This window comes from Physeter macrocephalus, chromosome 16 (assembly GCF_002837175.3).
Source record: "Physeter macrocephalus isolate SW-GA chromosome 16, ASM283717v5, whole genome shotgun sequence".
Lineage (NCBI taxonomy): Eukaryota > Metazoa > Chordata > Mammalia > Artiodactyla > Physeteridae > Physeter > Physeter macrocephalus.
The window spans coordinates 2,355,717-2,371,511 of NC_041229.1; the positions used below are offsets into that span (position 1 = coordinate 2,355,717).

Sequence of the window (15,795 nt, forward strand, 5' to 3'; positions counted from 1 at the left end):
CGGGGCTCTCTGAGGGTCTGCACGGTCCTTAGGAGCAAAACGTAAACAGCACACGCAGCATGTGTTTGATTCTACCCCTCAGCCTGGGCCCACTCCTGCCCAAATGTTTGTTTAGTCACAGTCTAAATGAATCACTTTTGCTAGGCTAGGGAGCTTGCGAAAATGTGAAGGGCCGAGTACAAAGAGGTGAGAGGTGCAGGTGTCATGTGGGGGGAGGACTCGGAGTGGAAGAGGTGGAAAGGGGATGGGGAGAGGGCTTGAGAAATGAGTTCATGAACCCCTGTGTCGTGACATGGGGAGGTCCCTGTATCCGGAGACTGGACTCCAACAAGCTAACGTGCACCTGGCGATTTTCAAAGCCTTTTTTTAATACATGCTCTCAGTTGAAGGCTGGAGCAGCTCTCAGATAGATAAGGCAGATCAATTCCGTGCCACAGAAGAGGAAATTGAGTCTGAACGATGTTTCCTGAGCTGCCCAAGCGCACAGAACACCCAGAAGTTGGGCTCTGGACTAGAGCTCAGTGGCGTCCGCTCCAGGTCACAGCTGCCGAGGATCCCGCAGGTACACCTGCCCACCTTCCTCTCCCGGAGACCCTCCCCGTGAACCTGCTGCTGCAGCTTCAGGACCATCCGAATCTCCCTGCACAGGATGTTTGCGTCTATGGCTGGGCTGTCAACGGGACTCTTGCTATGAAAACTGCTCAGTGGGTGGACTTCTCTGCCTGTTGGTTCAGCCTTTTGCCTCCATCTGATCTCGGGGCTTTGAGAAGTTAGTGCCGTTTCCTTTCCTTTCCCCTCCTAGCCCTTCTGGGGAGGTGGGAAATGTGAGAGGAGAAAAGGGGGCTATCCTTGGAGTTTCATCGGCTCCCAGTAACCTCCTTAGCGTCTGTTGCCATTCACTAAGCACCTGCACAGACAGGAGCCTTGGGTGATACACAGCAGGGGGTGGGGAGGGGGTCTGGGAGAAAGCGGGGAGGAGAGAACCCAGACAGCAGGGGTGGGTGGGATACTGACCTTGTAACAAAGTTGAGCTTGTAGGCTCACTTAGCTCTAAATCAGGTGGGGATATACAGGAGAGAAAAATGAAAACAAACACATATATTATATACAGTAGCTATATATTGGCCATATATAGTTTGTATACTGTCTTTCACACACATTTCTGGAGGGATGGAGAAACAAAAGAAGACACGAAAACCAGAGGTGGTAGGACAAGATGCAACATGAGGAACGCTGAAAGGCGGGGTGCGTGCACACAGGATGCCGTGGTCGGAAGGTGAGGGGCTGGCCATGCGTACGCACCCCGGCGCAGGGAGCACGGACTCTGGGTTTGTGCTGAGCTGGGGTGCTGATTTGGTAACACAGGACCAAAGTCCCTTTCCAGATGCGATCTGTGTCACATCCACACCCACACTGTTTCATTTTGGAAGACCTAGTTCAGGAATTTCTGGTCCTCATGGCACCATGGCAGGAGCAAGGTCCTCCCAGGAACCTCTGTGATTCAGGATCACAGGGGCTGAACTCTCCTGGTCCCCTGCAGCCTCTGGAACCTTAGGGACAAGGTGCTCAGAACCCTACTGGTTCCTGATAGGAAGGACCGGCCCTGCCCTGTTTGGCTTAAGTACCTCCAAGATAATGACCCTGATGGGACTCTCCCAGCACCAGCACCCCTCACTTTTCAACGTCAGGTCATGTGTACAGCTTATGTGCAGGTTGGTGGCAAAATGATGCTAATTTAGGCCAGCTCTCTGATGCTACAGGAGAATGAGCTTCATTGCAAAGTATATTCGCATAAAGTAAACGCTGCTTTCCAACCTGCTCAGGTCGTCTTGATGGCTCTGAGCCGAGTCTTCTGATAAGAGGAAATGACATGGGAAACTCCCTAATACATTTATATTTGTCAAGAGGTCTTACTGACAGTGGGTGGCAATAGTTTAGGGGCCGTGCTCTGTGGACCAGCAACAGCAGAGCTGATGCGGTGGAAACGCCCATCTTGCCCGTTAGCGGGATTTCAGAGCCTCGTGGTGCTACGTCACCCAGGTGGCATTGCTGGGATGGGCTCCTCAGAAATGCTCTCTCAAATGAGGCTAAAAACTTGGTTTCTGTTTGATTAAATTTGGAAAAATGCTCCAAACTTTTTCTCCCTCTTGGAGATTTAGCGTGTAAAGGCTCTGAGACCTCCCGTGTTAAAGAACATTCCCACATGGGCCCCGTTCATCTTTGTCGAACCCAGGCTTTCTAAACTTATCTGAATCCATACTATCAGTTTTTAACACATGTTTTTAGGGAGCCCCCTGTACTCCAGAAAGCTGGCAACTGTAGGACTGTCCCAGATGATACACAGGGTGACACGAATGCTGACAGACCGGTGGGGATGCGGGCAGAGGTTCTAACTGCCAAACATGGGTCTGCGGAAAGGAGCAGATTTATGGCACACGCTTCCCTGCATTGCTTGCCACAAATGCCAGGATTTCACTCTTAAAGTTTGCTTCTTCTCTCTCTTCTCATCTTAGATGGCTGAAGGGGAAGAGGCCGGGGAATTAGCAGTGATAAAGCCAATTGCAAAACCATTTCATGCATCTGATTTGGAAGAGCAAAGAGGTCAAAGGAGGAGGGAGATTGTTTACAGGAACGAGGAAGGCTATGGGTGGAGAGCAGGGAACTCAGGGGGAACCCTGGATTTGCAAGGCAAGGGAAGGAGGGGGCTACCCCTTCCTAACCATGGTCCTTCTGTTCATGCAGACAGACACCTGCCAAAAGGCCAGCAGGCTGACAAACGTGAGGGGCCCTGATGACTGGCCCTGTGTAGGAGGCGTGAGACACATCAATCACTCTAATCATAGCTCTGCCCGTTCGGGTCTGCCGGCTCTGGGATCAAGGGCAGGCTTCCCCTTCCCAGCCCTCCTGCGTAAAGCTGGGCTTTATTTTACATGCTGGCTAAAAGGGGGATGGAATGTGATTTGGAAATCGAGATGGGACAGCGGAGCAGCACAGGTGGGCTCTCGGGGCAGGCTGGGTCCACCGTGCCATGGAGAGGATTTGGCAGGGCAGGGGGAGGGGCGCTACTTGAAGCTCTGGAATTATCTGGGGGGTCCTCAGAATAAAAAGGATTTAGGTTCCTGCCACTTTTCTGCTAACTCCCTCACCTTTCCCTCCCTGTAACATTCAAGAGTGCTTGTTAACACGGTTGACGGGGGGCCAGACTTGAAAAATTCCAAGCTAACTGAACTTGTTGGGGCCTGTAGGGATTTGCCCCCAAAGCAACCAGAGATCAACCCTATGGGCTGCGGGGAGAATCTGCCTCTACCCAGGGATGGAACCCATCACAGATGCCGGATGACGCTCGGGCGCCCAGACTCACTTCCGTGTAGCTGTTCTACCCACAGAAGCGCGAGACATCGGGGTCTGAGAGGCAGCTCGTTTACTTGCTCCCTTCCCTGGTTTCTGGCACCAGTACAGTTGCCGGCTATGTAATGAAGGCACAGCAGTTTGCCTTGCACACATTAGTCCTCAATAAATAGTGACTGAACGGATTAATGCATGAATGATTATGGGACTTCTGTCCGGATGGGGGCTTGGTTGGACGGATCCCTTCAGACAACACCCTTGGACACAAGTGGAGAACTCTGGAAACACTCATTTTCTATGGTAATTCTTCCTCTAGCACTAACAGCATTCAGGATCCCAAGGCCCATGATTCTACTTTTATAAATACAATGCAGTTTCTCTTACGTCCCAATGGCCAGAAAAAGTTTCAGAAATGGTAACATTTCACACTCATCCAGGGAACAAGTATGGAAATAGTGCATGTTCCTCTCTGGGCTCTTGACTATGAGACCCAACCGTAATAACCACAGTCAGTTCAGAAGATACTGAGGGGGAAAATACAATGTCAACTTCAGTATCCTCAAATCCTTTTCTCTGGTATCAGGATTCTTCCTGGTATAGAATGACACCTGGCGTCTACTTTCATACGTGCGCTGGTTCCCTCTCTCTCTCTCTCCCCCTCCTTCCTCCTTTCTTGCCCTTCTCACCCAGCGCTGCCTAGCGACCCCTGACTCTCTTCCACGCCCCGCTGCCCTTCCCTCCTGCCCCCCTCCTCCACACGCCCCTCCCTCTCTCGTTGCCCAGCCTGGGGTTCCGTCTCACCGAACAGCGTGATGCTGGCGTTGGTGTGGCCCAGCTTGTTGGAGGCCACACACGTGTAGTTCCCATAGTCAGGTTCAGAGACATTGAGGAAGATGAGTTTGGAGAGGAAAGGTCTGTTTTCCACTTTGACCCCCTTCTTTCCTTCAACCAGCCTGAGACAAACAAGAGACAGACCAAAAAGAGAAAAAGGAGATGGTTTTATATATATATATATATATATATATATATATATATATTTATTTATTTATTTATTTATTTATTTATTTATTTTTTCTCATAAGGAAGAAGAGAGACTCTGGAATTAATGACCTTCCTGCTGCCCCCTTTCTGTCATCACTATAATCACTTATTTTTTTGCATTCAACTACACAACAAGTTGGCCACAATCACACGTATAATTGCATTTCCCTGTTTTAGGTGTGTGCCTGGAGACATTTCCTGGCACAATGCAGAGATCCGTCTCCCTAGGAAGATAGTGAAGTTCTCTGAAGGCAGGTGCCTTCAACGAATATAACGTGCCAGCTGTGTGCACTCAGCCCCACAGGATTCGTGCGGGAGGTGCTCGGAATTGTGGCCATAATTGATGTTGAGGGCGGTGATGATGAAGATACGATGGTGACGAAGATGACGACCAGGAAAATGAAAAACTCGTCTTCAAAGAGGAGGGAAACCTGAGCGGTTGGAAAGAACAATGTTTTTCAAGCATCTGAGTGATAAAATTATCCCTTAAGAACTTGAGGCATTCTACAGATAATACCTTATTTTGGGCTCTGATTAGGATTACAGCATCGGGGATCGTTTCTACGTTAGGGGACTCTGAAGGGCCTGGGAGTGGTGATCTGTCCAGAGTATTATAGCAACTCAGTCTGGAAGAGATTACAGATGCCTGAGAACATGGCCCTACGTGGCCACGACGGTCTCCCCGAGCTGTCTCACCCCATCACGGAGTCCAGTGTGCCACAAGGGCTCATACCGACAGCCGGGGCCACTGACTAAAAGCCATGGAGAGTTAGTGGGGAGGGCAGCCAGGCACGCTGATTAGAAGCACAGACGCCATTACAGGGCAGACAGAGGGGGAAAGGAGAAAACCGCGTTAGAGGTTGGTAGGGCCACATCCCCCATCTTTGGAGGCTGTTAGTAGCAATTCCTATTGAACTTACATGTCTGCATGGAAATTATGAGACCAGCTGTCTTCTTTTTAAAAAACTCTGGAATGCCCTATTTCGGAAAATGGGCTTTAAGCCAACCTTTTACTTTCCCTGAAATAATCTGACTTCCCTGCCCAGAAGCTGAGTCTATGCTACAGGAAAGAGAAATACTAGTGGAGAAAATCATCCTTCTGAATGGGGGATCTCAGGGAACTGGTCACAGCATCCGCTGCCTGTGTAGGGCCTGGCTGGAGCAGGACGTGGAGACAGTAAAATATGTCAAGATGATCACGTATGGGGACAGGCTGGTGGGACACAAATTGGGGCAAATGGCTGGTATTGGAGTCATCAAACCGAGAAAGACAATATTCAAGGCAGAAATAGAAAGTAAAGCCCAGCAGGACAAGGATGAGAAAATGCTTCGTAAACCATAAAATGTTATTTGAAATAATATATTTCTGTGGAGTCAGACACTGCAAACTCCTGCCTGTCCCTGGGCCACAGGACGTTTTTGGCAGAGATGTCAGCTGTTCTGTCATTATCTGAAGGTGCTGTCTCTGTAGGAGGACAGGAAGGTTCTCTCCTTCGCCCAGACTTATGACCGCCGTGATGAGAAGAGCAGGATTTTGGCCTCAGTCCTAACCCAACGTCTGTCTCCAGGGAAGTCAGAGTGGGGTTGAAGGAACTTGCCTTGCTTTCCATTCTGTAGATGTTCATCTGTGAGCCTTTGTCTCTCCTAAGTGGGGGGCAGTGAACCGGCCTGAGTCCAGGGACTTCATTAAAATGTAAGCACAGTCCAAACCGAATGAGGTGTCCGGCTGTGCGGCCAGACCCCACTGTTCTATTTCCAGCTTGTTCTGTAGATGCTCGTCCTCCAGTGGGTGCTGTTCAGAGAAGGCTCTGAAGCCCACCTGCCGGGAGGCTTCTCTGAGCTCGCCAAGCATATTGATTCCATTTGCCATTCTGATGCCATCCCTGGGCTGGGGAGGAAGCCTTCTCATCAGAAGCAAGCTGTGAACTAGATTTCAGCTCTGCGGTGGGGGGAAACATTTACCCAGAGCAGGTTCGGCTTGACAGCTCGGAAATGTCTTCAGCTAAAAGCAGAGGAGGGCGGCCAGCGGTACTCAGCAGAGCCTTGCAGCTTCTGGCATGACCCTCCGTGTGGTCACACGCCTCCTCATCCCATACCACTGCCGAAACCAAGCAGGACCCGGTGGTGCTCCTGGGCACAAAAGCCTTTCTGTGTCCCCTGTTTATTGTTTGTAGGAAATAGACTTCATTCAGCCTCCATGACCTTCCCTGAGTTCCAAGGGGCAGGTTCAAACTGATGCTAATCAGGGAAGGGAGGGGCTGCAGAGACAAGGGAGGAGCAGCCAAGAAACAGTAGTGCAGCCTTGAGGCAGGGTCCTGGTTCTGCCTCAAGGGATACACATCAGCCGTCTTGCAGATACTGAAACCCCCTGTGTGTTGCCCACAAGCACGTAGGCCCCAGAGCGGCTGGAACCAGAAAGTTGATGCTGCCGACTCCCGCTTAGCTCGCCACCAACCAGGCAGAAGAACGTCCACCAGCTGACCACGCCCTCTCTGAACCATCACTGCAAAACTCCTCACTACCCCCTCCAGGGCGGGACACACAGTTTTGAGGGCATTAGCCCGCTGTGGCCCCCTTTGCCTGGCAAAGCAATACAGCTATTCTTTTCTGCTTCACCCCAAACTCTGTCTCTGAGATGTACTTCCGTGTTGGGGTACAGAGGCCGGATTCGGCATCACTACCAGGCTTCAGCTTCTTAATGCTTTTCAACGGCTGGAGTCCTGTGGATGAGTGGTCCTTATTAAGGACAGGGTTCCCTTCCCTCTCCCTTTGATCGATGGCACACACGGTGGTGGCAGGTGTCGAGTGGCTAGTACACAGTCAAGACAGATTTCTACCCTGAATTCTGAGAGAACTGCCTGCCCCATCACATAGACTCCTTTGATTTGCCTCAGAAATCCCCTCAGCTCACCAGGAATGTGAGCTAGGTTAGAGCTGGTCTTCCCCCACACAGGTGCAATCTGCCCTGGGAGACCTGCCTGGAGGAGGTGACCTGCGAGTGGCCCAGGAAGGTCAGGCAGTGACAAGACTTCAGAGGCAGAGATGCTCTTCTAGAGCTGGGTGCCAGGAGGACAGACAACTGCATTCGATGGTCTCCCATTCCCCTCCCATTTACACAGGGGAATAAATACACGAGCAGCAAATGGGAAACCGAGCGGAATCTACTAAAGGAGAGAAAAGGAGCTGCCACGAGGACTCAGACAGAGGAGGACTCAGAGGCGCCTGAGCCAGGGGCTCTGAAAGCCGCTCCCCACCACAATGATGCTGCCGGGCTCTTTCCTCCTGGGTGAACCCCCCTCTCCGTGACGCAGCAGCAAGCTCTCTCTTCCTACCTTGGCCATTTTTGCCTAAAGGCTAATCTTCTTTCCTCCACGTATTTTAAGATTTTGTTTCTTCTACATTTTGTTCACATTTTTGTCCCATAGAGAATTAGAAAAACAGGATGCAGCTGATTAATTTTCACGAAGGCCCGGGCCATGGAAAGTTCAGGAATTTACCCTGGAGCTCAATAGATTTTTGGTTTTTGTTTTGTTTTCTTTTCTGATACTGGACCTTCACGTCTCACTTTTGTTCTTAGTAAAGGAACGGATAAAAAGGAAGAAAGAGGAGGCAGGATTTCAAAGAAAGATACCCATGTTTATTTATTGGGAAAATACTATTCACTTCTGCTTGATTCTGAATTCTTGGAAAAAAGAAGGAAAGCCAGCTATTTCTTCTTATCTCTCCCTGAGTTTGCTTTTCCTCATTCTGTCTCAGTACTTCCATCTACGAAATGGGCTAGACACATACAATGCACCTAAGTCGCTGCCAGAATTGGTACCTAAAAATGAAAAAGTACTGCTTCTCACAAAGTTCAGGGGTTGATGCAGAGACTGGGGGAGCTCTTGGTGTCTGGCCTTTTTTAAAAAACTTATTTGTTATTGAAGTAGAGTTGATTTACAATGTTACATTAGTTTCAGGTGTACAGCAAAGCGATTCAGTTACACATTTATATACATATATTCTTCTTCAGATTCTTTTCCTTTATAGGTTATTACAAAATATTGAGTATAGCTCCTTGTGCTATACAGTAGGTCCTTGTTGGTGATCTATTTCATATATAGTAGTGTGTATCTGTTAATCCCAGACTCCTAATTTATCCCTCACCCCTTTCCCCTTTGGTAACCATAAGTTTGTCTTCTATGTCTGTGGGTCTATTTCTGTTTTGTAGATAAGTTCATTTGTGTCATTTTTTTAGACTCCACACATAAGAGGTATCATATGATATTTGTCTCTGTCTGACTTACTTCACTTAGTATGATAATCTCTAGCTGCATCCATGTTGCCGCAAATGGCATTCTTTAATTCTTTTTGATGTAGTATTCCATTGTATATATGTACCACATCTTCTTTATCCATTCATCTGTTGATGGACACTTAGGTTGCTTCCATGTCTTGGCTATTGTAAGTAGCGCTGCTATGAACACTTCCTGGTCTCTTCAGGAAAGAGTCCCAAGGCACTGGAGATGTTCTAAGATGTGTAGGCAGCAGCTGGGTCTCTCCCGGCATGAGTCCTGGCCTGGAATTGTTCACCTGTTCTCCTTCCCAAAGTAAGTTCCCCTTTTTGTTGCTTTTTTCCCTCAGCTTCTCAGCCTCTGTCACTCTGTCCTCCTCCTCTACCCCACGTACACCTCAGGACCTTTTTGTATCGTCCCCCGTCCCCATTTTTACGAATGTGTTCTGACCATGGACAGCTCTTGCTCATGTATTTGCCGTCCATCCACCTGAAAATAGCTCTTTGATAACAGTAATCGCGCGTTGCCTGGTCCCCGGAGCCACTGAACCCTGTGCTAATGTGCCATTTTCTAACTCCTCATGGTGACAATCTTCAGTGATCATGACAAACATCCTGATGGCGGCTGCAACCACAGGAGGGGATGGGAGAGGCCCCTCTCTTTTCTCCTGCAGTGAAAGTACAAGCCGGGCACAAAGGGAGGCTAACTCGGGTCACGGATGCTTTCATGCACCACCCCTGAGAGTGGCTGGAACTGGACCGGAGTCCTCAGACACAGCTAACTTAGTGCCCGGGAGCATTCCTTCCTGACGCCTTAATGCAAGCCTGAGAATGTGTTAAAAATAGCTGCAGGCAGAACACATTATTTTCTAGGCCTATAAAAAACTCACAGGCTCCTAGTGGCCTTTCCTTTGAGATTTTGCTTCCCTTAAAAAATAGTTTTTCTCAGGCTTGTTGGTGGGCGAATGCCAGTTCTGCATGGCAACATCACAGACATAGCTGAAGTTCATTAATATCAAGAAAAGGCTTGTTTGTGTATTGATTCTCCCTCACACGTAGGAGGAGTTCAGGAGAGGACTTTGCGGGAATCCATTTGCATCCCTGTGGAATCAGGCAGGAACCTGGAAGAGCTTTCTTCTTCTTGCGGGGAGGGGGAGGGAGCCTTACCTTTTGTCATCCTTGTACCACTGGAATTCTGCCGAGGGAACCGCGGAGGCTTCACACTGCAGCGTCCCTGTCTGTCCCACGGGGACACCTGTCCCCTTAGCTTCTGAAATATATGGAGGATCTGCAGAGAGAAGACATCCCATAGCAGCTCGAATGCCTCAGTCACTGACTGCGTTGGTCATGCCCTGCTCTGCCTTTGGTCCCCACCGTGTGCCAGAGAATGAGACCGTCCCGTATTGTTCGAAGGAAAAGCTCACAGGTGCTGCTTCGGCTCCCCTCTGGACACAGGTGGAATGACCAGACATTCAGGCATACTTCCTGTTTAAACTTTTCAACTTTCATGGGATGTAGCCCCCCCACCGGACCCTCTACCCCATGCTTGACAGTCAGCGCCTTTAATCAGCCCTATAGACTGTCTGCACAGCAGGTTCTTGCCAGAGTATATAACCTTGAACTATTCAATGTCCATGAAAAGCTCAGTTGCAAGAAATAATACTCATGGAGAATTGCCTGAAGGATACACAGATCCGTCACTCTTGGAGGTGTTCTACGCTGGACCCCTGAATCCAGCCGGACAGACTAGACCTAAGTACTTGGCCTGCATTCATTCCAAGGCTTTGTCAAACTGCCCTTGACAATGCCGACAGTTGCACTGAAATGCATTGTGAGAAACAGCCACAACCAACTCGCCCTTCTGTTTATTGCAGAAATATTGCATGTGATGTCATTGTGCTCTATTTGTGGAGACCTTAACGTGAAGTTATTTTTCGAGTCTCAGTACCAGAAAAGGCAGTGTTTCTCCCAAGCAACTAATTTGCTTTTATCTTATGGACATAAACCTCAAACCAAATGATGTTTCCCCTCTTTGCTTCAGGAACTGGAAGCCAAATCCTGGACCCACATCTGACCACCTTGGCATATAAATTTTATGTACTGATTTCCCCCTAGATTTCACTTATTTTCCTATATAGGTTTTCCCTTTGCTTACATTTCCTTACTCTTTAGGTTAATCTTTACTAACCTTAAGTCATCTTATGTCACTTTAAAAATAAATCGTGGTAGGGTACAAAAATGGTATCATTGTTACACCTGTTTCCTTGCTACTTAAAGTGCTTTGTGTTAATTAGGTTTGAATTGCAACAGAAACCAAAATATTAAAGAACGAGTAATCACCAAAACACGATATTCTTCCTCTACCTCCATCCTCACCTAAGTTTTGAAGGAGAAAGGCTTCTTGTCTGCTGGCTTAGTTCTTGGGTTCTAGTCTGTCCCAAGACTTTCTGAAATTGGGCACAGCAGACTTTCAGACTTTGACTTTGAAAGTCAGACTGTGACTTTCAGAATGTCACAGAGAACTGAGTCAGGGAGGAAACGAGAGGGGAAAGCGTGAGGGAGGGGGGAAGTTGAGCAGCATCAACGTCAGAGAGAATTTGGATGGTAAAGGAGGAGGAGGGGTCCAGAGCAGTGGCCTCCAAACTTTTTGCGTTCAGTACCTCACGTAACAAAAATCAGGTATGAGCTATACCTTCTAATATGTGGATATGTGTATCTATTTATAGTTCAATTAGGAATGTATACCATGTCCATCAACATACATAATTGGAAAAGGATGAGATAAAATCAGTATATCATGAACAGAAATTATAATATTTCCTCCATACACATGCTTTTAATTTATTTTCTTGCTCCCTATGAAGGAGATGACTGCCTAGAGAGTGAGAAGCTTGGTGGCATTATGAGTAAAGTATGGGAAAAATTGGGATTCAAAGACAAGCTTGTATAACTTATGCATTGAATGCTATTTCACGATCTTTCAGGAATGTTAAGGCAAGTTTGGGATGATATGAAATCACTTTCAGATCCAATTTATTATCATTTTTAAAAAGAGTTTGGAATTGTCGCTCCTAAAGGCAGGGAACAGACCGCAAGGCTGCTCTGTTTCCCGCCCCGAGTCAGGGCGTGGTGCTGAGGCCCAGCTCTCTGTTGTGGCCGCGACAGCAGCAGCCGCAGGCTCCTGCGGGGTGGGGGTGGGGGGCTCCCGCCACCACTTACAGTTCACGGTGACCTTGACTCTGCGCACCACTGGGGCAGCCACATCATTGGAGGCGCTGCACTCATAGTCTCCCGACTGCTCCCTCGTGATGCCCTGGATCTCCAAGTATTCATCTTCGCTCACAAAGCCCACAGCTGCAGGAGAAGGTGTGGTGGAATAGGAGAAAAAACACCAAAGGTACAAACTTAGAAAACAAAGTGTGCAATGGTTACGTCTGCAGAGAACTGTGCCACTTCTAAGTCCAGATTCTTGGGATGCATGCCGAGTTAACTCTCCCTCCTTCCACTCTTTTATCTCTTCCATCAGCAGCTCTTCCTTGGTTCCCTGATGGGCCAGCTAAAATGTTTGTGTTCCTACCTGCACTAAGCACACAGTCTGGAGAATTGCTGGTCCTCAGTAAGTGATGAATAATGTTGACATTTACCCTGCCCGAATCTCACCAAGCAGTCAGGCTCTGGGGATCTGAGTTAGGCACCTTTGGTGAGCATTAACTTTCTGGTCTCCAGGTATCGTTTAGGCTGAACCTTGAAATGCAAAGCTGATGACATCATCCTAGATCACGAATCCATGATCGTGATCATACCACACTAGCAGTTACACACACACACACACACACACACACACACACACAGCCGCAAAAGGCAGTGGAAACACTAATGAAATTAAATTTCTGTTTTCAGATTTAGACACTCAATTAAATCAGCAGAAATCCATTTTCTAAACTTCAATCTGCTGGAGCTCTTGGGTACAAGATCCTGGCCACAAATCAACAGCAGGGACTCTACCCTCTAACTACAAACACGGCAGAGAGGAAAGAGCAAGAAGATAGGGCTGCGAATCACACTGTCACATCCCTGTCCAGAGACTCCGTCTCCCCACTGAAGATTTATGCATAATAGTAACAACCGTCTATCTACCCTACTTCCTCCCTGAGGTCTGGCCTTGAGCCTTTGACACGGACAGACCAGGACATTAATGCCTGCAAGAGGATTGTCACTGTCCCCTCCCAGAGTCACCCTGAGCGTTAACCTCCTCGTGGAGAGACAGGGGCTGACAAAATAACCGGGTGCGTTCCGGGATCAGCCTGCCTCTCTGTTAAATGAAGAGTCAGCATGATGGCACACCTTACCCTGTGGCCTGGCATCGTCTTACAGGGAAAGTGGGTGCTATTTTTAATAGTTATTCTGGGACAACAAGCAGAAGTTGAGACTGTCCCCAGAAACCAGAAGACATGTTCCCTGGAATAATGTATATATAATCCTAACACCTCACGGGCTGTTTGGAGGAACAAATGAAAACTGGTTACATGAAAGCACTCTGGAACACTAATGTGCTGCACACTTGTTGTCCTAGTCACCCTGTGATCTGCCTGGACACCCAGACTCAGGGGGCGCCAGGCTATGTTAACCCCAGGGGGCCCCACCTGAGTGGGGAGGGAAGAGGCACAGTGCCCCCCAGGTGATAACCCCCCCCATAACACCACCCGTATCGGCTGATGCGAAGCACAAAAATGACAAGAAGAAGAAACTACTGTAATACAAAGAATTATGTGTGTGGTATGTAAATTATGGTCGTATGTGTTCTGTGACATTGTTAAGCTCCCCATCTTTTGTCAAGATAATAACAGGAGCAATGACAACGACACACAAGACAACAGCTTTCTTATACAGAAGGACCATTGCCTGCCCAGCGAGGCCAGGGCTCCCGGGTCATGGTAAGTCTGTGTCACTGTCCAGAACTAAGTCCAACCTGAGCATTTCCCAGGTGTCTTCATATGCTATGGAGCCCACATATATGTGCAGGGGCACTCCTGCCTCTACGACCTTCAGGGGAGCAAAAGAACAGCCTCTGTCTATTAGAGCAAGCAAGTAAGAGTTAATTAATTCACAGGAAGAACCAGGGACGTGCTGACAAGTAGAAAACAGCATGCAAAAGTCCAGGATATGGAGAAGACCATCAGCATCAACCCATAGACCCTCATGGTCCCAACCAGTGAGAACCTCCTCCATGTCACAGGAGCCTTAATTGTCACTGTTTCCTAAGCATCTTTAGGGGAAAAAGCACCAACCTTGATTTGCAGACGGGTGGAGGAAACGGGGAGAAGAGGTTTAAATGAAGAGCTTGTGATTCCTTTTAGGTTGTCGTTGTTTATTTGCGCCCAACCTGAGCCTACATTTGTCAGATATTCCCCGCTAGATGCTGTAATTACTGTGCAGAGCATCGAGAAGACCAGTGTCACACTTAATATTCCCATTAATTTTAAATGGTGGTCCTTGGTACATATGTGTGGCAATTGGTGTCATATTTTAATTAGGCTTGCCCTACACCATCTGAAATTAATAATAGCTTGAATTACCAGTGTAATTTATAAATTAACAGTGCCATAGCATTAGAAAATAAATTAGCTCTGGACAGCTGTTTCTGGATTGAGCTCCAGTGTCGAAACAGTGACTGGGAGGACCTCAGCTCTCCTGGGAGTCTGCGTACGAAACCATCAAAGCAAAGAAAATGACACAGGGTTCTCTGGTCTCTTGTTCTTTTTTCCAACTACAGACCATGCATCTAGTTTAATTCTATCATCCAAACGCGTTCTTGTGTGAGCACAGTAAGACTTAACAGGAACCAAGCTTGAATGAATTTGTTATAGGAATATCCAAATGGAGAAGTTGATGAGGGGCGGATTACTGTCACAGACTGAAATGCAACTACGTAAATATTAGGACAATCACGGTAAAAAACTTAGAAAGTTTTCTGTGGGGACATGTGTGCTGCTGTATGTGAAGTTTAGTATATTAATATCAGGCAATTTTATGTAGGGAAGGAAGTTAGATGGCTTAAGATTTGGGGAGGGCTTCCCTGGTGGCGCAGTGGCTAAGAATCTGCCTGCCAATGCAGTGGACACAGGTTCGTGCCCTGGTCTGGGAGGATCCCACATGCCGCGGAGCAACTAAGCCCGTGAGCCACAACTACTGAGCCTGCGCTCTAGAGCCCGCGAGACACAACTACTGAGCCCGCGTGCCACAACTACTGAAGCCCGCGTGCCTAGAGCCTGTGCTCCACAGCAAGAGAAGCCACCGCAATGAGAAGCCCTCGCACGGCAACGAAGCATAGCCCCGCTCACTGCAACTAGAGAAAGCCCGTGTGCAGGAAAAAGACCCAATGCAGCCAAAAATAAAACAAACAAACAAACAAACAAAATAACCTGATTGACCAAAAGACTAAGAACTACAGACCGAATTCAATTAAAAAAAAAAATCAGGGACTCTGTTGCTTATCTAACCCTCACATGGCTCTGTTCCCAAGACAGCACCACCTTTGGTAATTGTTCTTAGCAAAATATTTGTATTTCCTGAGTTCAAAAAATATCATCAGTGCTAGTGTTCTAACAGAAGACTTTCTTTAAATACGTGATTTTAAAAGGTTTATCAAGTGTTTAGCATACTTTATATTTAGTCTTGGGGCCAATTATTTCCTCAGGGGGATGCATCTTTAAAAATGGAGATCAATGAGGAAGTGTGATTTCTCTAACAGAATTTGTTTTACAGCCAGCTTCTCAGGAATACAGCTATTTCATTAAGTGGAATCTGACAATCCAAGCAGTGAAATGAAGCAAGTTGGAAACGTGATCACATCTGTCCCCAAACCCCCAAAGAAGCTTCACACTCTCCGAGGACTTAGCTCAGCAGTTTATAACCCATCGAAGGACAAAAACTGCCCTGTGTAAGTAATTCTCCTTTGGAAAAGAAAACCCTAGGTTTCTGAGTTCATAGATTGGGCTTTGAAATCTTTATAACTGAAAATAATAATAGCCACGATTATCACTTTTATCACACCCAAGAAAAGCTACAGAGAACAGCTGTAGCTATTGGAGAGGGCACAGCTGCCTGCTTGCTTAATATTTTTATGGAATATA

General features: G+C 47.7%; 1 protein-coding gene across 6 annotated transcripts in view; it reads right to left on the minus strand.

Annotated features, from left to right (window-relative positions):
- NTM (neurotrimin) overlaps window positions 1–15,795 on the minus strand; it is a 954,879-nt gene that overhangs the window by 10,457 nt on the left and 928,627 nt on the right. For 4 of the 6 annotated variants that reach the window (XM_024131161.3, XM_024131165.3, XM_024131162.3 and 1 more), the window contains 4 exons: window positions 11,882–12,016; window positions 9,830–9,950; window positions 4,150–4,301; window positions 1,015–1,050 (listed from right to left, as the gene is read on the minus strand). In XM_024131161.3, coding sequence (XP_023986929.1) covers window positions 1,015–1,050; window positions 4,150–4,301; window positions 9,830–9,950; window positions 11,882–12,016 — 444 coding nt within the window. The remainder of the gene's footprint in view (window positions 1–1,014; window positions 1,051–4,149; window positions 4,302–9,829; window positions 9,951–11,881; window positions 12,017–15,795) is intronic. The other 2 variants (XM_024131164.1, XM_024131163.3) reach the window with 1 other exon arrangement.